We start from the raw sequence: 23,907 nt of genomic DNA, 5'->3' as shown, positions 1-23,907 counted from the left end.
CGAATACGACGATCATCCGTCGTTGAATAGAAATGCCGAACGAAGGAATAGAAAATGGATCGATTTTCGAAGGTCAGAATTTTGGTACATGGCTAATCTCGTTTTTGTTTTTTTTTTCTTTCTTTTCACAGGCCCTCAACGGGTTTCTCCTTATCCTGACGTGCGACGGGGAGGTGTTCTTCGCTACGCACAGCATCGAAAGTTACCTCGGCTTCCATCAGGTGAGAATTCAAAGTGAATCGAAGGTGATCGATCAACAGCTATGCGAAGAGAATAAAATTAGTTCAAAAATTGTGTTACAATTTCGCCCGGGTAAAAATAACGACCTATGTTCCGTACAAGCTTTATACAGCTGATTTACCGTCGGTATCGAACTGTATCCCATTGATCCCATTGATCTCGTGGTTCTACTGAATTATTATTATTGGCTCATTGTTGGCCGTATAATATTGACGAATAAACGAGGGCTAATGAAGACGTTATATTATATACTGCATCGGGTTTTCGAAGAGTGGGGTGAATCGCACGCAGTCGGTATTATACATATATACATATACCAGTTTAGGTTGTTCGTAATAAGGTTGGATCGCTTATGTTCGTACGGGGTACGTTTCCCACCTAATATACATGAACGTACCACGTGAGCACGTGCGCGGGTGGTATCACCTATACGTATAAATATATAGCAGAAACCTTAGGTACTGAACCTTTTCTTTCGTGGTATGTATAGTACGCCGCGGGCATCGCGGCTTCATAATTCTTCGTGGTAATTGAGTGCTCAAACACGAGAGCTTTGAGAAAGATAAAGAAAAACAAAAATGATTAAGATGAAAGATAAAGTTTGAGATAAAGAGAGAGGGACCGAGGGAGGTGGAAGGTTGCACGGTGTACATTATTCACTCTTCATCGCGATATTTATCTCGATTACTCGCTCGATTTCACATTCTTTTCATTCGCTGTATTAACAGAAATTGAGAGTCGTTTTTACGCTTTTCGTTTTTCTATTTCGGTTTCGTCGAGTTTTTTTTTGTTTTTTTTTTTTTTTTGTTTCACAAACGGAGCGAGCTTGGAATCAATTTCGAAGAGACGTCGCGCTAATCTTTTTCTTCTTCTTTTTTTCCGGTCGACTCCTCGAAAACGGTGGAAACGAGAATAGCGTAAGCATGAGCGATTAGAATAATAGTATTCAAACGAAAAATGAATAGAAATCAGAAGAAATGACCAAGCCTAGGGAAGCGTACGTGCGCGATGGGGTGGAAGCGAAGAAAAAAGAAAAAAGAAAAACGAGAGAAGAAGAGGCGGAGGAGGATTAACCGTGAGGAAATATAGATCGCAGCCCGCGGGGGTGCGCGAGGCCACGTTCTATCACCTAAATAATTACAAGCTCTTAATTAACGGCGAAAGACGATCGTAAAACCATCCCGCTCCGCGGTGCGTATAACAGTTCACCGCTCCGCAGCGTTCCTCCTCTCTGCACTGCATCCTTCGCCATTCCTCCCGGGGCAATAGCTCGCTCGATATATGCGATATATATATCACGATATTGTATTATTACACACGTATATTATTTATTTATTTATTCATTTATTTATTCATTTGTTTATTATTCGTTATTTATTACCACGGGCTCACGTGCCCGTGTTACACGTGTACATGTGTAGTGTAAATGTGCCCCATACCTACATTGATCCTCACCGGTTCCGATTATGGTGCTAAAGAAAAATTTTCTAAAGTTCTTCTTTTTCAGACCATCGAACCTCCTGGCTTTTCGATAGGTTTCTTTATTCTTTCTCAGTTATCTCGCGACGAGTAAAATTATACATATATCTATCGAGCGATTTGATGTGCACTCGAATGACTATTAGGTGTAGGTAATAATGGGGGTGAAATTTTTAGGATTTTTCGATTCGTGAAAATAATGAGAATAATAATAATTGACTTGGCTCGTATGTGGATGCGATTATATGTGTGAACAATAATGAATCTTACGGGGGATACGGAGGTCGACGATGTGGGATTTAGCCGTGCGCGCGTGGCTCCGTGGGGTATTGGTACACGGTTAGGTGTATAGGTATATGGATAGGTAGGTAGGTAGGTAGGTAGGTAGGTAGGTAGGTAGGTAGGTAGGTGGATATGGGGATATATCATATACTTATACGCTCGCATATATATTATACAGATATATGTATACAGGGTCGATGAATTATCGACGAGTTATTCATATACAACGGTCGAATAACAAATAACCTATTCGTTAGGGTCGTTTGATATACCGTTCCACCATAATATTTAAAACCTCGATCCGCGAAGAGAGAGCAACCGGGATTTACTGCCGTATAAATGTCTAAGGGGTGTCCCTTGAGGTTTTCAACGAAATTTCGCGCGAACTTTGCAATACCGCGATATCATCGATTCATCCGCACGGACGTAAAACGGGCCAAAAACCAGAAGATCGTCATAGCAATCGATGCAACGAACGAACGAATTGATGAATTTTACCACCACGATCGATGGAATCCGATATCATGAAATTTGAGTTCGTCAAATACTCGTGAAAGATGTCACATTACCGGACTCAGCTCTCAAAAACCGAATGAAAATGAAACGTTGAACGAAATAGGAGAAGAGCGGATCGTGGGAGCCGATAAATGATAATCAGGTAGTCGTATATGTTCCCGGTGGATCCCAACAAGTAACTAATAATCGAGGGATGAAGTGGGGGGTGGGGGGTGGCGGTGCTGTTTGAAATTGGCCCTTGCAGCAGGTATATCGAAGGATCCGATCCACGCGGAGTTCGTTTCGTGTATATACGTGTATATACGTGTATATTCGTATTCGATCTTCGGTAGTCCCCGCGACTCCGCATGGCTACTAAAAACCACGCGGGAATATCGGTTTATAATTAAAACAAGAACAAACAAAATCATCCTCGCCGGGGATCCTCGCGAGTCTCTGCGGGGGGGCCACCGTGAAACGACCGGGCATCTAGAATCCACGTACACACCTATCCGCACACCGAGGCCCCGAGGCTCCCACGAGGGGGCCCAACTTCTTCCCTCCTCCCCCCCTCCCCTCCGATTCACCTCCCGTTACCCCCTTCGTTCTTCCTCTTCTTCTTCTCCTCTAGAATCGCCGCGAGGTTCGTTCCCGTTCTGCCATTGGTCCGGATGCTTTATGGGCCCTTTATGCATTTATAAGGACGCTATCATTCATAAGCAATAATAAGCGACGCCCGGTGTGTGGGTAACCAGACTCTAAAGAGTGCTTATAATTCGTTCTATTTCTACTCTGCAGCATCGCGTCCTCTCCGTACCTTCGAGGCGAACGTCTGTAAACCGTGCGTCGCACGTATCCAGGTAGTTCTACTCGATCATCGCTAATTGGTTACATCACTACTCACTAATTACTCAATTATTGCTAATTAAACAGTCTCGTAATAACTACCAACTAGCTCCGTGTGTACACACGTGTATAAAATACTCAATGACGACCCCGGTTATCCCTTACATCCTCGTGATACACGCGCGTATCGTAAACCGCGTTGATTTTTCACTCTTCATTTTTACAACAGCCGGTCGCTAGCCCCCGCTCCTCACGGCTTATCATCGTCCAATTACTGTTCAATAATTTACACCTTACCCGCGCGTCGGGATACCGAACAAAAAGATACGAAGAACCTCGGGAGTAAAAATTAAAAAATAAAAATAAATAAAAGAAATCGATTCGTCCTAGCAGAGCGTGGTTTCGATCCACGGACCTCTGGGTTATGGGCCCAGCACGCTTCCACTGCGCCACTCTGCTCTTGTTCGAGAAGATGAAAATTTTTCCTTCGGGACTAACATATATTAAAGACTCGTCGATTTTTTAATTCAGCAATTCTTTTGATGATTTTTCCAATTTTCTGAATCATTCGGATTCTAACTTATTTGTTTCAGTCCGACATCGTGCACCAGAGCGTCTACGAATTGGTTCACAGCGAGGACAGGGAAGAATTGCAAAGGCAACTGATGTGGAATTCCTTCCTACCTACCGAAAGTGCGGGTCTTCCTTTAAACGACGCATTAGCACCGCAACACGGTAACCTCTTGGAACGAAGCTTCACCGTACGCTTCCGGTGCCTGTTGGATAACACTTCCGGATTTCTGGTAAGCGTGACGATAATTCCCCCGTCAGGGACAAATTCGACGAACTGCGAGAATCTGTCGAGAGCTTGAAATTTGAAAAAGTCGATTTTTTCAAAAACCGACAAATTTACAAAATCCGTGACTCGGCTGGACGTTACAAAATCAGGAGATCTGTGCAGGGATAACTAGAATTCGACGAGACGGCGTTACGATTGGAATGTCGACAGAGAAAATTTTCCGATTGAAATCAGACACCCGATATGCATAATCCACGCGCTACGTACGCCAGGTATACATTACTCTTCGTTGTTCTCCACGGTGACTCGTTTGTAACTGGCTTATGTTTTAGAGCTGCAGAAGTGGTCCGCATTCGGAATTGCATCAACGAAATGAAAGCGTCGCGGTGGTGTAAGCCGGTGTGGTATACAAAACAGTAATTAATAATTTCACTGTCATAAAATGAGAGTCGTCGTCGTCGTCCTCCTCGTAGTTCCATCCATTTCTGTCTCTCGTACATATAAAACGGTAAACCTTTAGCGTTGCTTCAAAAGAGTCTTGGACTCTTAAGGTAATTGCTTTTTCCCTTGTTTCTTTCACCGCTCCGGAGCGCTAAAACTATACCGCGCGGCTTCGAGAACTCTCGGATTTCAAACAACCGACTACGAGTGTACCACCACCGCGACGACCGTACAGAGAGAGAGAGAGAGAGAGAGAGCGGCTCGACAAAAATTTTCGCCCTCTCGAAATTGACGGATGAAAAATTACCCAATTTTCTTCGAATTAATTCCAATCGCGGTAGATCGAGAGAAATAACGGGGACTGAAAAAAAAAAAATTTTTAAAAACAGCAGACAGGCTCGGGTTATATGGTACAGCTGTTGGGCGAGGGCGTCGCGGAGACAGAAGCAAAACACTAATTATCTTACAGCAAACACCGCCGTGTTTTACCGGGGGAGAAAAGATAATAAAAGAAATATTAGAGCGGAGGAAAAAAAAGGAAGGAGCGGGGTGGGAGGGGGGGGGGGGGGGGGGGAGAAAGAAGTGAAGAGAAACTGAAATAAAGTTAAATAAACTAGAAGAGGAAAGGCGTGAAGCTTTCGGACTTGGGTATCTCAAGGCGCCGGCGAAGTTGTGTCGGTACGGGGCCCAAGAGCCTAAGAAGGTACTACACAACGATATTATATATGAAGATCATCATCGTTGGTACAGAAATGCTCGTGTAGTGCTATTCGGTCACGGCAAAAAAGCGGTTGCTTTGACGTTTATGAAAATGAAACTGTAATCGTAAAAGCTTTACGGCTCCCGCGTCCAACGGCAACGTCTGCAAATGCAAACCGTTTCCACTTTGCGAAACCCCGTATGCACACGAGACCCCTCGTTGTACAACAATGCGAAATAGCTACTAGAAACGGGTACACCATTTTTTCGACGTATTTGCCTGGAACCGAAAAAAAAAAACACAAAAAAAAAAAGGAAGACAGCCACCGCGACGCCAACGAGCCGCTACTGTTGTCAGGAGAATGATGAAAATTTTTTTTCGAAAATTAATTCTTTCTTATCCGTTTTCGAAGAGCAGCATATCGGTCACAGTTTGACGCCTTGTTTCAACGTTGAGAAACCCCCTCCCCCCCCCCCCCCCCCCCCCCGCAAGAAGGGAAAACAATTTTCGACGCATTTATCGTTCGTGCAATGAGGATCTTAATCACTCGATCCGATGTAAAGTGTACGTAGAACATACACCGTACGATGATGTATGTACGTACAAGTTTCGTACGCATATTACTCCCCCCTTTATTTATGGTTTTTTTAATTTTCGATTCTTGTTTTTTTTTCGTTCCAAACAACGACTCAATCGATTGACCGTTCGACGGACGATTATACACCGCGATATAGCCCTGTCGGCAAAATTATTAACATCGTTGATAATAATAAATTAACGACAAATATAATACAAGAAATTTATCGTAAATTAATCGTAATAAATTAGTGCGGCTACTGTGTGTACGTGTGTGTGAAATTTGTATTTAAGCGAAATGAATAAGAAATTGAAAAATGAAACGAACGACGACATTTATGAGGATAATTAGCTTTCGGTCAAAATGAAATGTTTCACCAATGTATAGTCTCAGTGGACTCGTCGCGTTCGACTCTTGTATGGAGGTCTCCGCCGACTCGTCATACTTTTTTATCGCCACTAAATAACTTTTTATGATTTTTCAATGACTCGCGAAGATTTACAAGTACAACGTACCCCGTATTCGATCGACCGGTAACTACCGCATGTCCAACCCCCTTCTACTCGGAATGATTTTTTTCACCCTCTCGTCGAAGTGAAAATCTCGACGAACGAACACGCTCTTCAACGTATCGCAAAATGTGTTGTTAAAGGAATGAAGTTCATTTTCCTGGGGGATGTGTGAGCGGTATGCGCATACATCATACGGGTCGTGTCGCGTGTATTACGATCGTCCCGTTAATATTATTTTCGAGGCTATTAGTCATACCGTTAGAGACTCTGATAAGTCGTTTTGACTCGGGGCGCGTTCAACGTGCGTTCAAACCAGCGGTTACGGAATGTTGTGTATGAGATTGTAAAAAAAGAAAAATTGAAAATTCGAAATTATAATAAGATCAAGTAAAAGTAGGTACGCACCCTTGGGCGTGGAATATCTGGACACCTTGCGACCAATCGCGCGGTTTGAGTCACGGATTTTCTTTCGAATTTCGATCGTTTTTCGAAAATTCGCTTTATCATTCATTCGTCTTCATCGTTGGATTTTTTAGCGGCTGGACATAAGGGGCAGAGTAAAGGTGCTCCACGGTCAAAATCGTAAAACGGAAGATCCGCCGTTGGCGTTGTTCGCACTTTGCACGCCGTTCGGTCCACCCTCGTTGCTGGAGGTGCCGCAGAAGGAAGTAATGTTCAAAAGTAAACACAAATTGGATCTCGCTCTCGTTTCGATGGACCAAAGAGGGAAGATGTTGCTCGGCTACTCGGACGCTGAATTAGCGAATCTCGGAGGATACGATCTCGTACACTACGACGACCTCGCGTACGTTGCGAGCGCTCATCAAGAACGTGAGTCTCATTCGTCTGGCGTCGAACATAGCTGAATAAAAGCGCGCCAAAAATCACCAGATCTTAATCCGTTCGTTTTCCCTTCATTGATTTCCAGTACTGAAGACCGGAGCTTCCGGCATGATCGCCTACAGGTACCAAACGAAAGACGGAAGTTGGCAGTGGCTTCAAACGAGTTCTCGTCTTGTTTACAAAAATTCGAAGCCTGATTTTGTGATCAGCACTCATCGGCCGCTCATGTGAGTGCACCCGCCGCTATACTCGACGTCCTCCGTTCTCTTCGATCTCCTCTTCAACTTACTTCTTTTTTCTCTTCTCCAGGGAAGAGGAGGGTCGCGATCTCCTGGGTAAGCGAACGATGGACTTCAAGGTGAGCTATCTGGACGCCGGTTTGACCAACAGCTACTTTTCGGACAGCGACAGTTTACCATCGTCGGGCGTTACCCCGTCTATACCGGCCCAACCTACCCCTCAACGGGTCAATCGTCGCTACAAGACTCAACTACGCGACTTCCTATCAACGTGTCGTGGCAAACGTGCGAAACTCAGCAGTCAATCGTCCGCCTCGCCGCCGGCCACCCCTACGGTAGCTTCCGTCGACTATCTAGCGGCGGACACAAGTGCGGCGGCCGCCGTCGCCGCCGCTTACAGCAACCTCAACAACATCTATCCGACCCCGTACGCTCCCACGGCGGTAGCCGCCACCACGGATCCTTCGTTGACAACGTACATCGGACACACGGGGAACTATCATCAGACATTGTACCCCGCCGGAGCGTTGGACAACCGGTATCTGACGGCTACCGAAAATCTCTTCCAGTACAGACCTCTGGGTTCCTACTATCCCGAGTACCACGCTACCACCGGTGCTTACAACGGTTTCATAGACGTTTCTCTTCCGACTTACGACCCCCACCAACTGACCTCGTCGGGGAAAGGGGCCGACGACAAGATTTACTGTCAACAACTGGGCGACTCGCCCAAATACGGATACGTGGAGGCTCGACATCATCCCGGTAGCGCGGGGTCGCCTTACGCGGCCAGTCCGGTCGCCAGTGTTTCCGTGGTGCACGGACCCGGAAGTCGTCACTCCCTGGAAGGCGGTGCGTCCTCGAGTAATTCCGCCGGAAGTTCGCCGGTGACCGGTGCCACCGGAGTGTTGACGCCGAAGATGGAGGACGTCAAACCGGACGTTATTTACGGCGGTGAAGCTCCCAGACAGACGGTACTCATGTGGGGAGCGCCGCCCTCGAGGTCACCCCCCAGGAACAACGGGACTTACAGTCCGCCCGGTCAAACGAGCCACGTTCAGAGTGGCGGGGCTCAGAGCGCCGCCTCCGATCCGTTGAAATCGCTGGCGGAGATGAACTCTGTTAACGGTACGGATTGCAAGTGGAAGCAGACCTCGCCGAGCGCGGGACAGCCGAACAATTCGGCGGGGTCTTCCAGTCCGACGAGGAATAAGGGACAGCAACAGAGCCAGCACGGTCAGCAGCAGCAGCAGCAGCAGCAGCATCATCATCAACAGTACGCGGTCAGCGCGGCGCACTACGCCACGTCCGGATATCCTCCTCATCCTCCCCATCCAGGCCACGGGCATCCGGAGGGAGGAGCGGAGGTATGGCAAGGAGTTCAGCACCACCATCATCACTACCAGTACTATCCTCCTTACCACCATCACCATCACCAGCACCACCAGCACCACCAGAACCACCCCGCACCGCCCGCGACCAGGCACGCAGCACAATGTGCCCCCCAGTGAGTGTCGCCGTCCCTGATAAATATCCTTTTAATTTTTTTCTCTCGATTGTTTCTTTCGAGGAGCTTTTTTCGCACGACGAATCGTTTATTGATGGGGTCAATTGGGGTGTTGTGAAATTTTAAAGATATAAAAAAACAGAATCGATTCATGGGGTTTATCGAACTCATTGTAGAGGAGCTATGGGGGTGGATGTGTTCGAAATTTGAATAATAAAAAAAGCTTCCTTCAACTGATGAATAATTAATGAAACTGTAGTCCCTGCAATTTTTCTGTTACTTTTTTCTTTTGTTTTCTTTTTGGTTAAAACTATCAGCTGGCAAATCTGAAATAATCGCGCCGACACGATTGGGCGGACCTTGAAGTTCCGAGAAAACGAAAAAATGAGAAAGAGAGGGAGAGAGAGAAGAGAGAGAAAGATGAGAAAGGGAAACTTAGGAGGGACGAAGAGGGCCTCGTTTAGAAAGAAAAGAAAGAAAGAAAGAAAAAGAGCCGTGTTACGATCAAGGGCGCTCTTGAACTGATGATGAAGGGCCTCTCTTTTGGTTGCAGCACGTCACCGGGGGGCGGAATTGCCCCCGGGGTAATGCTGGGGACGTGCAACAACAGTCTTCAACAGATGCATCGGGAAACGGTCACCGGCAACACCAACAACAACAACAGCAACAGCAGCACCAGCACCACCACCATCACCACCAGCAACAACACCACCACCACCAGCAGCAGCACCACCAGCAGCAGCAGCACCACCAGCAGCAGCAACAACACCAGCAGCAACAGCATCACGTCCACCAGCATCACAACCAGCAGCAGCAACAGCAACAACAACAACAACAACAACAACAACAACACCGTATCCTACCATCCGGGGCACCACCATCATCACGTTGTGGGTCAAATAATGGGCCCGCAGATCCAAAGCCGGACACCGGGAGTCCTTTGCTGTCCATCTCTGAGGTGACCAACACTCTGCTCAACCAGTAGTGGACGATAGCTATCGATTACGGGGGTCAAAAGACCGCCGATGTGCAAATGGATGGTTTTTGATGGGTATCGTTGTGCCGAAGAGACGCTGGAGGTAATTATGGGATCTGAGATGGTTTTTTTTACGTATATTTCAAATTTATGAACTTATTATTCAACGACCGCGGATATAATGAATAGAATTTTCACGAATCGAAGTATAATGAATGTTTGTTTTTTTTTTTTTTGTTTTCATTTTGTCGCAGATAAAACGCCGTGGAGGCTTCTTCTGGTATCAAGATAACAAGTAAAATGTTGTCACCTAAAATTATCCGCAGCTACATTACTTCCCATTCGTAACCCACGACGGTATGCGGAATTGTAAAATATATTTAATGATATTGAATTGAATAATCGAAAGCAACTCCGAGACTCAATCGCGATACGATGTAAGTATACAAAATTACCAATCATACAAATCGTATATGATATGAAATAATGCCTTATCCGATCGACATACGTACGTTATGAATATACATATGTATAGCTACACTATTCTAAAAATTGGTACGTCTAATCGGTAATTAATGCCTGTGATTTCGATGGAGGATTTCACAAAGGGACATTAAACCTTTGCTGCATAACGTTTCTTTCTTAACATTAAGGTCCTGGTGGAAAGCTCCAATAATATCGGTTATCGTCATAATCTTATAATCAAAACGATGGGGTTAAATAATCGACAAAAACTTAATCGATCTATTTATACGTACACATATAGGGTAATATTATCAAATTTCGGTAGAAGCACAAACTTACTGTACCTAAATATCCGAATAAAAATTAAACGCAACACTCGTAATATAAATAAATAAATGATTAAATAAATAAATAAATATATAAAGCTATAGGTACATAATTTATAAATAAAGAACAAATATATAATATACATTATCGAACCGTGTATAATTATAACATTGATTTCTATACACACATAGGTATAACGTATGGTATATATGAGATATATGTGTATACATTTTCATAAAGTAAAAATTGAATTAAAAAGAAACCACAATTCATAAATTATTATTAATAATTAATAATACCGCGCTTGAATAATTTCGAATAATAATAAAAATTATAATAACCGTCATGATAGGAATATTGTTATTAGTAATGATGATGGAAACAACCATAACTTGGAAAATAATGATATTATTAGTAATGATAATATAAATAATGATAATAATGATAATTATATACGTATTCTGTGATAAGTGTTGGTTGCGATTACGAAAGTAATTGTACAATTGATTGACACAAAAATCGTCAGAGACGTACTAAACAATTGTTTGTAAAATCGATTAACGTATAATAATTTAATGTAATTGAATTTTACCCATATTATATCGTATATTATAATATACGTAAAAAGAATGATAAAAGAAAGACAAAAAAAAAGACAAGAAAATTTATCACAATTAAGGAGATATAAAACAAAAAGGAAAAAATCACCACAGAAATATAAGCCAAGAGCAATATAACATATTATGTATGATAATGACAGGTAATACAAAAATTTTTTCTCACTGATGCAAATTCAAATTGAGTAGGAAGAAAAAGTACGAACAGTAAAGAGAATACACAAAGCTCCTGGATTTTTTCGTTTTTATTTCCTCTCTTGTGTCTCACATACATATAGTAATCATATTCTCCACACTTGTCATGGTCAAATGAAATAATAATAATAACAATAACAATAATAATAATAATAATAATAATAACAATAAAATTAATTCTAATTTTAATAATGAGAATATTCATATTAATATTAATTAATAACAGTAGTGAACATACTATCGATAATGGTAATTTTAGTAACTTGATTAATTAGTACGCTAATGATAATGATACTAATATGGATGCTAAAAATAATAACAACAATAATAATAATGATAATAACAATTATATTAATGATAATAACAATTATATTAATGATGATAAACAGCAACAACAAAATAATAATATTTAAATCGCAAAAACAGCAGTCGCTAACGATGGAATTGAAAAAATTGGGAATAAATTGATTGAAACAGTAATTATGATAAGAACAAAAGAGAAAAGAAAAATTGCAATTCAAAATCATTTAATCATAAATTATTGCATATCTAATGAAAAATATATCATTAGCCTGTTGTTGAAAATTCGGCCGTAACCCGCATAAAAGTCTTGCCAACATTTTGTTAATAAGTTTGTAATTTTTGTACTTAATTAATTCATACATATTACATATATAATATACACATATGATACACGTTATACATGTAATAACATACATAAACACGTTTACCCATATACTATTTATGTACACTCACGTATTTTAATATAATGTTATCAATTAAGTTAATTATTAATCAATTATCGATGTTTAGCAGAGCTAGATGAGCCTTCCATAAGTTTAGGCAGTTGGTTGTAACGCCCTTATCCTTCAAAGTTATGTAAGTAACATCAACAGTAATAGTTATAGTAATGATAATAATAATCGTGATAGTGATAATAATTTTTCGATTCCAAATTATCCAATCGTCGAATGCAATTTCCTTTCAATCCTCCAATTTTTGTATTACGATGCAACATTCGGAATTTACTTCGTACGAACATTTGATTGACATTATTCTCTTCCATGCTGTTTCATCGGATTCTGATGAGACGCTAGTTTTCTTCCCATTCGATTGAAATGAAAAATTTGTCTTTTAATTCTTCGAAAAAGATGGAGGAAAAATTTTACCTCCTCGAACCGATTGTGAGATAATTTTTTAGCGTTGAAGGTGAGGGCGGTAGACATCTTGTATCTCAATAACGTCCCCACTCTAGTTACATGAGAACTACAAGAAAAAAAGACCTCTAGTAAATTGATGTCTTCGTTCTGATTGTTGATTACTTTGTACAATTATTATTGGCTTCGATTCTTCTTTCTCTTTTTCTGTTTCTCTATCTTCGTCAATCTCTTTTAATTATCGTATAATATTTGTATAATCGAATTATAAGACAAACCTACTACTACTAATTATAGGTAATCAAGTCTAGTCCATTGTATAATGATGCGAATTATTAGTACTATATATTTACAATTATATAAATAATAACAATATACATATTATACACATAATACATAAACTTAGACATACTTTACGTGCTAAAGGAAATTTTAATAATTTAACAATCCTCACGTTCGTGATACTTATATACATACACTAACTGTAACGTGTAATATTATTATTATTATTATTATTATTATTATTATTATTTCATCATTATGACTGTTATTATCATTATTACGAATACTATCATCATTATTAATGTTGTTATCACTTTTGTTATTATTTTTATGAATCAGTCAAAACCAAGATGAAAGCAATAATTAAGAACATCACCACCATATCAAATTCTACCTAAATCATGTAAGTTTTCATATAATTGTACTTTTACGATCGAAGGTAAAAAAAAAGAAGAATGACGCCCCCGAAAAATATATTACGTTTGAAAGTGAGTTATTTTATTTCTCATTTGTTGTTTCAATTTACTTTTACGTTTCTTGGTTTTTTCTCTCATTGTTAGTTTTTGCTCTTCAAATCATCGTCTCACACCGGTCATCGCATGAAGCGATTGTACATTCACTGTAAATTAAATTTATAAATGAGAGAAAGAAAAACGAGGTAGAAATGTGGAAAAGATGGAGCGAACATAAAATAATAAGATATAAAAGAAGCAACAAAGAAAAAATCTGATATGTATGATGATATAACTATTGAATATATAGATATTATTTTAAGAGAAGAGGTGAAATTAATAAATAGAAACGAAATTTTAGTAATGAAGAAAAGAGATACTGATTGTGAGAAATAAACTAACTAGAAGTATAACGTTTTGTATATCAATAACTTACATTTTATCTATACCATACATTATACATAATGTTTCAAGTACAATAATTGTAAGTGATCAAGTACACAATTCTCCGTATCCTTATTAGTATTATTATCAATATTATTTTTTCATCGACATTATTATTGTTACATAATTCTTCATGGTAATACCTATGTAATATATTAACAGCAACACAGACACACACCATTATTATTATTATTATTATTATTATTATTACTTTTATTATTACTTTTTATTTCTATTGTTATGATTATTGTTTTGGATTCCAATGAACGGAGCAGAATGGAAAAAACTAGGATCAGATTTATTACGTACGACGAATTGATATATATAATATAACAATAAGATTAACCGATTTTATTTGAATCGCACGAACTGTGTATGTATGTACGTACGTTGTACAGCTGGCATATGAAGATGAAGAAACGGTTTGATGCCGAATAAATTATGAATAACAGTAATTATAATATTTATCAATCAGAATCTATTTCGATTATTATAACATACAATAATTACCTTGTTCTACGGTCAACAATATCGAAGGACATATTATATACTTCAAATTGTTGATTCATTTACTGTATATGTAAATCCTGCCAAAAAAAAAAAAAAGGAAAAAGTGAAAAAAAATGTAAAACGGATGATCATTCGCTCTCGGTTATTTTCAGTTCATTACTTCGACCTCTACGTGCGTAACGATAGAATTGTAATGAATTAATGATGATAATAATAAAAATAATACTGATTATCATTGTTTCCGGACTATTTTATTCCATATGATAGAGAATTGTTGAAAGTAAATCGGAATGATATAACGTGAATCTCATCAAATATCTATTTACATACTCAAAATCAACTCCTGATTACCGGTAATAGAAGAATTGGAAAAAAGATATGAAATGATTAAAAAACGTAGAAATCCGTAATAGAAACAACAAAATGAAAAAGCTGTATCAAATGTTTATATAAAATAAATGATATAATAGAATGTATATGGGAGTAACACTCTTATTTCATCATTTCCCTTGTTAAAGTCTATATACATATATATACATGTATAATATTTTGCATTCATTGGATTATTCGTAGAAAAATGATGATAAGCTCATTTCACCTGCTACCTATGTGATATTTCAATAACCACATTTCAATAATCCTAAGGGGTACCCCTTGGATGTTTTTCGACTTTGGGTAAAAAATCAAATTTTTCTCTAATCAGGTATTATATGCTATTTTTAACTATTTTTATCTCAGGATATCGAGGATATCTTAATGGGATTTATTCGTAGATTAATTCATATATTTTTCTCAGCCTCTAATTTCTTGGCTAGTATAGTTACAGCTAACAACAAGTAATCTCTTGGATCAGCTATCAGAAGGTCCGTTCATTATCTCTGCGAGCTAACGTGAAATTGGACTCTATACTATTGGATTTGAAGCTGTACTTCGCTTTGTTGATGAACGGCGGAGGGGGGGTCGGGTTCACCTAGCTTACAATTAGCAAATAATAATCTTGACCTAGGGCCGTCATACCTCAGTCGTTCTCCCTCTTTCGTCCGGAGATGTTGTCGCCGCCGACGTCGCTGTTTCCGCTGCTGTGACCGTACCATTACCGCTGCCTCAGAGGTAAGAAATGACAAAATACTCTGTTAATCGTATACCGAATTTCAAGCAAATTGATAATTTTCAGTTAATTTAATGCGTAAATCAATAGCATATATTTATTATCTGAATTATACATTTCTGCAAACGCAACATAATACAAATAATATTTATGTATACATATATTTATGTGTATCAAAAAGATATAAAAATACATGTTAGCGATCTTCGACGCAAATTTAAATATTAATACAATTTTTTGATAACATAATAATTTCACGTTGGTTCAATCTTCGAGACTGTTGTGAAAAAATAATCACGACACATTTTCTCACCTCTATACAACAATCTTTGTTCGGTTTATCTAATACAGAATAATTTTTAGTTCAATATATAATTACACGAGAATATTTCAAGCCTCCCTGAAATGTTACTATACTTATCGTTATAATAAATATAACAAATGTAATTAATTACAGATTATTTTTATTTTCTCAAATTTCATCACCACCTTTATTATATAATTAACATAAATATATAACATTTTATTTATTCAATTTCATTCATTCCTTCACACAGTTACTGAGAATTGTAATTGGATAATTTAGTTTGTTGTTTCTCTTTCTTGCATTATAATTACAATTTCTACCATCACCTTTCAACATTCTTTGATTATCATAACATGGCTGAATTACCATTGATCGAAACGATTGGATAGATCGATCCCATGATTATTATTGCACCAATATTAAAAAAAAAGTTAGAAAGAAATAAAAAAAAAAACAGCGCCGATGACCAATTAACAATTCTACTAATAATACTATATTATTACTACTATAACAACGATGATGGTTAATTGCAATGTAAATTATATTACACATACCCATATAGATACAGGCGTCATAGGTGTAAATAATTATTTATAAATATAAGAAAATTAATTATCTGAATACGATTGCTCATTTCATTCACATTCGAAGGTAAAAATATGTCGAGCACGATGATCGATAATTAAAAGATTCCGATAAAAACCAATATGGAGTAAACATACCATCGCAATTCTTTAAAAAGTAATTCTCTCTTTTTTTCGTAAATACTATGTACCTATAAAAAAAAAATCTTCATTTTATCGATATATTATTATCCATAGATAATAACGTTCTTTTTTTTTCAAAAGTTTGTAAAAATATACAATGACAATCACTATGTCTTACTATTCATATAACATGGATTTTTTTTAAGTTTGTTGATAATATTTTATTTTTATTTAAAAGAGAAATAAAAACATTTAAAACGTCGCCGACCGGGATTCAGACCTTAATAAGGATTAATTTTTTTAATTCTTTTGCAATTTATGGCTATTACGAATACCTCAACACTAGATGTTGATCATTAGTTAAAATTGAGCAAATAACAGCAAGCAAGTTATCAGCGAGTATCAACATTCGTTGTGGATTTTTTTTCCAACTTGAAGAGAATAAAACAAAAAAAAATAATAAAATCAAGGGGGTCTCGTGTTTCTTTTTTCACGAGTATGGGATGCTTCGTAATTTTATGATATACATATACGTAAGCAAAGTTCGCATCTGATGGAAGAAGACTTTCTTTCTTTCTCTACTCTATTACTGCAAAATCTATACTGCACCGTTCAGTACATTTACATTTATTTATGTATCACAATAAGGTATGTATGTCATTAAAGACAGTTATATAAAAAGTAAAAGAATAGAAAAATGTAAATATTTATCAAAAAATCAAAATTTCTATTCGCTAAGATAGGGCACAAATATTTAGTTCAGTCGCTGTTTCTAATTGATCATTATTATGTATGCTGTATTATTCAATTCAATCTTTAAAATATTTGAATTCTATCTGAAAATAAATGCATATTAAGAGGTAAAACGTTGAAGTACCTTACAGAAATTAATGATAATTCATGGATCAGATGATTATTGTAGAAATAATTAAAACTATGAGGCGAAAAAACAATGTGTTGGCAGTATTTGTAACTCTGACAATGAGAAATGGTTTTCTGTTACTAATTACTATGGTAAATGCAAAAGTTTTCAAACGTTGATTCAATGTTTTAACTAACTGTAGATAATTTTACTCAATATAATCTTCCGGATCTGAAACCGAGTAACGTGAACCTCAACAAGTGCAGACTTAGACCGCTCGCAAAACTCGACCATGTAAAATTTGTCATCTTATTTGAATGCGCATGCTTTGCGGTTCTGATTGAATGCTAGGTGCTATGATTCCCGTTACCGTTCTGTGTACCACTATTTCTGATATTATTGCTCGACTCAAGAACGGTCATATCATAAATGGACCCTTCTCCGTCAATTGTAATAAAATTAGTAAAGTCCTTCGAAATTTGGACTTTATTAGCGATGTTACCGTCAAGTTTTATCACCCCGAGTAAACCCGGAATTTCTGGATACTTCGGTTTTTTATTCTTCCACAAAAATGCCTCTTTTTTATCGTTGCTGTTAGAAACACCTTTCTTTTTATCATTCAAAGCCTCACTCGAGGAATCTTTTTTTTCTTCAATTTCGAATACATCGTCAGCTAAAGGAACTATCGGAACAATACGCTGCATACTGGCAAGGTCTAAACTTTTGCTAGTTCTCATTCTCATCCCCCAATCTGGGGAGATAGTTGGAACAGCGGCACCTCTGTTGGAACTTATTGGTAACTCACCCATGCTGTGTCTGATCTCTGGAGCGTGATTCGTTTTTGGTATGCGATTAGCCAACGATGAAACGTTCCACCAGGCTAGCTCGTTTGTCAAAGAGAGTAAAATGTACTCGTCGATGTCCACAGGTCCCCAATACAGGCGCCTTACTGCTCGACGATGCAACTTCAGCGTTATAATATCCGATGGTGTTTGGATGTTGATTATCTGAAATCAAAGATGAGAAGAAGGATCAGTCTTTGAAGAATAAAGGAACAGAAAAAAAGGTAAGGAGAACATTTACATTTATTTCACCACTGGTCAATCCGACAGCAAGCAGCAGTTCATCGTGCGAGAAGCTGCATGCTGTTATGCCCTCATTGAATTTCTGGTCGAAAAGTAGTTTGCAGCTTGAGACACGAGTGGTATTGTGTTGAAGTATTTTCAAAATGTTTAAATTCCCGTCAGCGTTTGCTACCGCGAAATAATTTTCATTTGAGCTCAGACAACAGCAGCTTATCTTTGATCCCATCTTTGACTCTTCCTTCGATTGCAGTTTCCATGTTTTGGGGTCCCATAGTTTTATCACTTTTTCTGACACGGTCAGAACGCGTTGAATATTTTTGAGCAATTCGCAAAATATCACAGCACCGGCGTTTTCCACTAAGTGAGAACCTTCCTCGTTCAACCATTTTATCTAGAAATAGAAAAAAACACAGAATTAGGTTTGTACTAACACCGTGACAGATAAAATCTGGCAGAGCAAAATTCTCACCCTCAAATCTTCAGTTCTTTCTCCGCACACTATCACATGTTCCTTGTCGATTGTTAATACAGTCATGAATTTGACTGGCGTTGGCAGTGTCATAATCTCTTCAGTAGAATTGTGTTTGATGTCGAAAAGCCAGACGGCTCCATTGTTAGCGGCATAGGCGATAACGTTAGCATTGTCAAAAATTGAAAGACCAGTTATTTTTCCATCGACCGGAGGAGTCTCCGCAATTATTTCTTCGTTCTGAATTATCTGCACAGTGTCGTTTGACGTTGCAACCGCTATCACATTTCGACCTCCTTGATTAACGGAGGCGTCAAAAAGTGCCAGCCTTTGGACCACGGGCTTTTCGCTTGGGTCGAACTTCCATCGGTGAACCATCGGAACCAATGTATCGCGATTTCCACCGCAAATTATGTGACAGCCCTCATATTCGAGCCAGTAAGTATCCAAACTCGTCACTAAACTTTTATAGGTTTTAATAATCTCATCGCTCTCGTGTAACTTGTACACGTTCACAGACCCTCCAGTGTCCGCTGTCACAACATATTCTCCATCTCTGGTGACGGTGGCACAGGTATATACAATTGTTCGGTCTTCCAGTAAAGCAAACGGTTCGGTTTTGGGCCAACTAAAGACTATTCCATTCAAGTCCCAGCTAACTCGTATTAATTTGGTTTCCAATAGCACGATCAACAAGTTGCTATAACGCGGTACAGACATCAAGGATAATGTTTTTACTTTATCTGAATGTAATCTAAATTGCGTCTGGTATCTGCCATCAGCCGCATTTGATATCACCAACGCTCCTGTTTCTGCATTTATTGTATGGAGCGACTTATTGAATGCCGTAAATGCAATACTGCTCAGGGCATTTCCATTCGCGATGCAGGATGGGTTGACCATAGTTGTTCCAATGCTGTCCCATACCGCGATGGATCCGTTATCAGTACACACAGCGATTATTTTACTGTCGACTGAAATGGCAACGTCTATAATTTTGTCATTCTCAATCGAAAATGTAAGTCGGCTATCGTCCTGATTGCTTTTCGAGTGATACATAGTTCTCCAATCAGGCTGTTTTGCCCTGGGATTTAAGGTTTTCATGTAGCTCCCCTGCAATTTGTCGAGATGTTCGTCGAAGTCGAACAGCTTTGCCTTCCCATCTTCGCTGATAGACACGAAATATTTTCCATCATTGGAAACAGTTATCTTTCTGATAGCCTTTTCAGTATCATTTCCGTAAAATGCAATATGGTGACGACTATTACAATTCCATAGAATGACCTTTCCCTCGTCATTTCCAACTAAAATTTCTTGCGATTCACGCGTAAATGCTACACATCTCACTTGCATGTGCAATTCTTCACTGAAAGAATTCGAGCACTGCGTATTGTGCTTGTGGTTAAAGTATAGCTTCTCCGGTCTCATCAGTGCCAGTCGCTCGGCAGTGTCTCTTATAAAACCGGGGTACGGATGCTTAAGAGCAACTTGAACAAGATCCAGGCACTTTCTTCGCCGATACTCAGCCAACGTCGGAGCTTGCTGGATGAGGAATTTCTCGAGATCTTCAACTCTGGCCAAGAGTTCAAGAGAACCTCCGGTGATGTTATTCCTATATTTCTTCAAATCTATCAACAGATCGCCGGGTCCAATATAGAAGATTTTTGCTTCAATAAAAGCAAAGTCTAAATAAAGTTCAGCAAACTCATCATTCATTCCTGCTTTTTCCATGTGGTATCCAATGTACGAGTGGATATAATTATCTACCGGTAGTTTAGAATAGTCCCCATGACATATTGTGAAATTTTTCTCTACATACAATCTATGCAGGTCCGCAAGATCTTGAGCGCTCAGTTTGCTCCGTAGGTGAGACAGGACCAAGTCATGGACCCCGTATATGAACGTCTCGTATCGCGGATGCCACTGTCTAACTACTAAAGATTTCTTCAAAAACTTCACCATCTCTAGATTAACCTCTGCAGGGTCACAAGCCCAAAATATGGACAGTGTTTTGGTCGTGATATTCACGTCTTCAGGAAAAATTGCGAGGGAGTTGTAACGTCGCCGGTCTTCTGGTTTCAGTTGGTCGATGCACATATCAAAAATTGCGTAAAGTTTTGTGAGGCTTTCCTGTACTACACTGCGGCAAACATAAGACCAAGAGATAAATATTTCTTGATATCAAAATCTTTAGCATACATAATCATCAAACTTACAAAGACTTCTTCTTCCGCAAAGCATTAACGTAGTAGGCCCAATTAGCAGTTCTGCCTTTTCCTTGAGTAAGACTCTCCTTAACTTCCTCGAATTGGGACGAAAACATACCGACCATTAAAGGCATTCCCCTGCACTCCAAGTGTATCTGACGTGCTTGCGGAGGCAAGTCTGCAACTGAGACACCTAATGCTCTGGCAAACAATGTCAGTGATTCTTCAGCTGTGAACCCGTCATTCATCTGTGGAAGTTGATGAATCGTTGAATGAATTTTTACATGAAATCGATTTGATTGATATAATATAAATTAAAGTATTTTTAGTGAACCTACTTCAATTACGCTGACTCTTCTTTCTTTTAGAATGCCAATATCTGTTGTGAGCACCAGAGTTTTGCAGCCAAAATCGAAAGCATCAATTATTTCACGTCTGTTGACATCGTCAAGAATGAGGAGAGCATTTTTGTGTTGAGAAAAGTGACGTTTTAAGGAATACTTCAAAGCATCTTCGGTGGTGGGTTCTGCCAGATGATCAAGATCTCGAACACGATGGAAAAGCATATTCAACTGCACAAGAATATTCTCAGCAAGCGACTGTTGCTGCCCGAATTTAATCCAGTAGATTTCGTTCTGTAAATGATATAGGCTTCAAGTTTTGAAGTTTCATTGAGGTTTCTTCTACAGTAATTAGATCTACCTGAAAGAAATTTTCAACAAAATTTTCATCCTTCAAGGCTGCACTAGCTAAAGATGATTTCCCAAAACCTTGTAATCCATGGAGAGCGAAATAGTCGCCTGGTTTTAGCTCCTCTAATCCCTTGCGAAGCTGCTCCATCTGGAAATTACGCAATAGATGTCCTCCAGTAAAAAATTCATCTTAATTTTGGATAATTATTAGCTAAATGTTTGGGGGAAGATTTGTATTCCTAAGTATAAATCTTAAGGATGAGACTCACCGATAGTTCACAAACGAACGCAGGAATCGAGAGCAAGGAATGGATAAATAGAACCGATATTAGGCAAATAATGAATTATACCAAGTACTAGGAGAATATATACATATAGAAATTTCTGAATTAGAGTTATTGACTGGCAAAAGACACTCCAAGAAAAGTAACACCCAGGTCGCCGATCAAACAACACCACTTTATCAAATCTTATTACATCCACGTTTGCATTACAAAATCAAATACTTATTGTTGGTATTTAAAAAGTTAATTAATGGGTATGATTTATCCATGGTGTTTGACATTAGCCTGAACAAACCTTTTGTGTTCTTGGAACATTTAATGGTGGAGTAGCTGGTAAATGAGGGTGCGGGATATTTTGACCCACAGCTGTGTCAGGCAAATCTATGCTGTCCTCGGATTCCTCTAATGCCTCCATTTCTTCTATTATCCAGTCGTAGTTTCTCCTAAGAGCTTCTTTGAACGTCGAATAAGCATTGGGACCACCTCTGAAGAATGATAAATATGAAATTACCATTGAATGAATTTCTTCAAACGCAGTACAAAAAGATTGAAGTTAATTACTGTCTTAGGAAGATGAGGAGCATCCGAGTTCTCTCCTCTCGGCTGGCACATTTAGTAATTTTTTCATAAGCGTCATCATTGATAATCCTATGAGAGATTAGAGAGTCTATTACGTTAGTGACATCTACATCGTGTACTATTCTGTACTGCATCTTAGATAGGATTTTTTCGTGCCTCCGCTCCATTGCTAATAGCTTATCGTCCGATTCTATGTTTCTGAAAATTAATGAACCAGGAAATAAGAAAAACATAAATATCAAACAAGGTTTGGGTTTTGATCATATCTACTCAGGACCCTTTTTTGTTCAAGATTCATTCATTGCATTATTCAAGCCTAGTTGTTATTGTTCGGTATGAGCTCAGCGTCAAACTCTGTAAGAATGAATTATTTCGAACTGTCGCTGATTATTTCGTATATTGAAAACTTATTAAATGAAACCTGTTGCGATTTCACCAGAAAGTAATCATTATTCGACCAATCACAATCAAAGTAATTTTATGGGTGATTCAGGTGTTCGCTTTAAACGTACAACCTTTGTCAGGGTTACAAATATGACGCTAATTGACTGACCGATAAGAACACATGTAACGCAAGCGCAACGTGCTACCAAAGCGTTGACAAGTGCTGCAAGAATCGCGTATTTACTTGAAGGGGAAATAGACAGATGTGGAAACGAATCGGTGCGAAAAGGAAACAAGAAAAATCAGAGAAAACGCAGTGAAGATTGTTTGAAAACACGACGCATGCATACTCCACTTTCTTCAATCATAAGTTGGACGAACATTACCGAAAAGAATATCGAAGGGAGAAAATTTGATAATAGTTTTGATTATCAGAGTATAAAAACTGATTTAACCAACTCACCTAGTATTAATGCCGTACTTCAGCTTCTCTCGGTCTTATTCCCGCACTTATTCCAGTTCTTCGAACTTCTCCAACTTAAAACTAAATTTCGGCTATAAATTCGCTATGCGTTAAGTCTACGTGGCAGTAAAAATCGTACAGGCGAAAAGAAACTCATCGTTTCAAATTTTTTTTTACCACGACGCGATTTACAATAAAACGCAACAAATTAAACACCCCATCCAACAGTCCGACGTCGTCAATGGTCGGCCAGTCACTGATCCCTTCCTAGTTAACTTCCTTTTTAACAAGCAAACAAAGGCAACCCCGATGCACTTTCAAAGCTTCCATGTATTGCCTGCTGATGGAGACACAATCCACATTTCTCTAAATGTT

The 23,907-nt window shown here is 38.8% G+C and overlaps 2 protein-coding genes, 1 long non-coding RNA gene and 1 other non-coding gene across 7 annotated transcripts in view; 2 read left to right on the top strand and 2 right to left on the bottom strand.

The window, feature by feature from the left end:
- The window catches only part of LOC105691087 (aryl hydrocarbon receptor), a 78,781-nt gene extending 67,909 nt beyond the window's left edge, over nt 1-10,872 (top strand). Inside the window, exons 4-10 of one of the 3 annotated variants that reach the window (XM_048657877.1) lie at nt 132-221; nt 3,936-4,145; nt 6,908-7,202; nt 7,300-7,441; nt 7,524-8,820; nt 9,514-10,039; nt 10,191-10,872. In XM_048657877.1, coding sequence (XP_048513834.1) covers nt 132-221; nt 3,936-4,145; nt 6,908-7,202; nt 7,300-7,441; nt 7,524-8,820; nt 9,514-9,945 — 2,466 coding nt within the window. In that variant the 3' untranslated portion in view covers nt 9,946-10,039; nt 10,191-10,872. Of the gene's footprint in view, nt 1-131; nt 222-3,935; nt 4,146-6,907; nt 7,203-7,299; nt 7,442-7,523; nt 8,961-9,277; nt 10,040-10,190 lie in introns of those variants that run through there. The other 2 variants (XM_048657876.1, XM_048657878.1) reach the window with 2 other exon arrangements.
- Trnam-cau lies at nt 3,730-3,801 on the bottom strand. The gene has a single exon. It is a non-coding gene; the product is annotated as a tRNA-Met (tRNA).
- Nucleotides 10,873-15,124: 4,252 nt separating the features above from the next.
- Nucleotides 15,125-21,638, top strand: LOC125501624. The gene is made up of 4 exons (XR_007279220.1): nt 15,125-15,495; nt 18,298-18,435; nt 19,181-19,361; nt 21,499-21,638. It is a non-coding gene; the product is annotated as an uncharacterized LOC125501624 (long non-coding RNA).
- LOC105691126 (apoptotic protease-activating factor 1-like) lies at nt 15,577-23,804 on the bottom strand. Of its 2 annotated transcripts, none has more exons than XM_012409411.3 (9): nt 23,533-23,804; nt 22,668-22,883; nt 22,402-22,591; nt 21,833-21,970; nt 21,469-21,765; nt 21,140-21,378; nt 18,924-21,063; nt 18,453-18,845; nt 15,577-18,376 (listed from the first exon to the last, which is right to left on the bottom strand). In XM_012409411.3, the coding sequence occupies exons 2-9, from the start codon at nt 22,850-22,852 to the stop codon at nt 17,717-17,719; spliced, it is 4,242 nt and encodes a 1,413-aa protein (XP_012264834.2). In that variant the 5' UTR covers nt 22,853-22,883; nt 23,533-23,804; the 3' UTR covers nt 15,577-17,716. The 2 variants fall into 2 exon arrangements, with proteins under 2 accessions (XP_012264834.2, XP_020710955.2); XM_020855296.2 differs by having other exon boundaries at nt 21,833-21,961.
- Nucleotides 23,805-23,907: the final 103 nt, after the last annotated feature.

This window comes from Athalia rosae, chromosome 7 (genome assembly GCF_917208135.1).
Source record: "Athalia rosae chromosome 7, iyAthRosa1.1, whole genome shotgun sequence".
NCBI classification, from domain to species: Eukaryota; Metazoa; Arthropoda; class Insecta; order Hymenoptera; family Athaliidae; genus Athalia; species Athalia rosae.
Note: the sequence above shows the minus strand (reverse complement) of the source record. Positions and strands in the feature narration are given on the sequence as shown.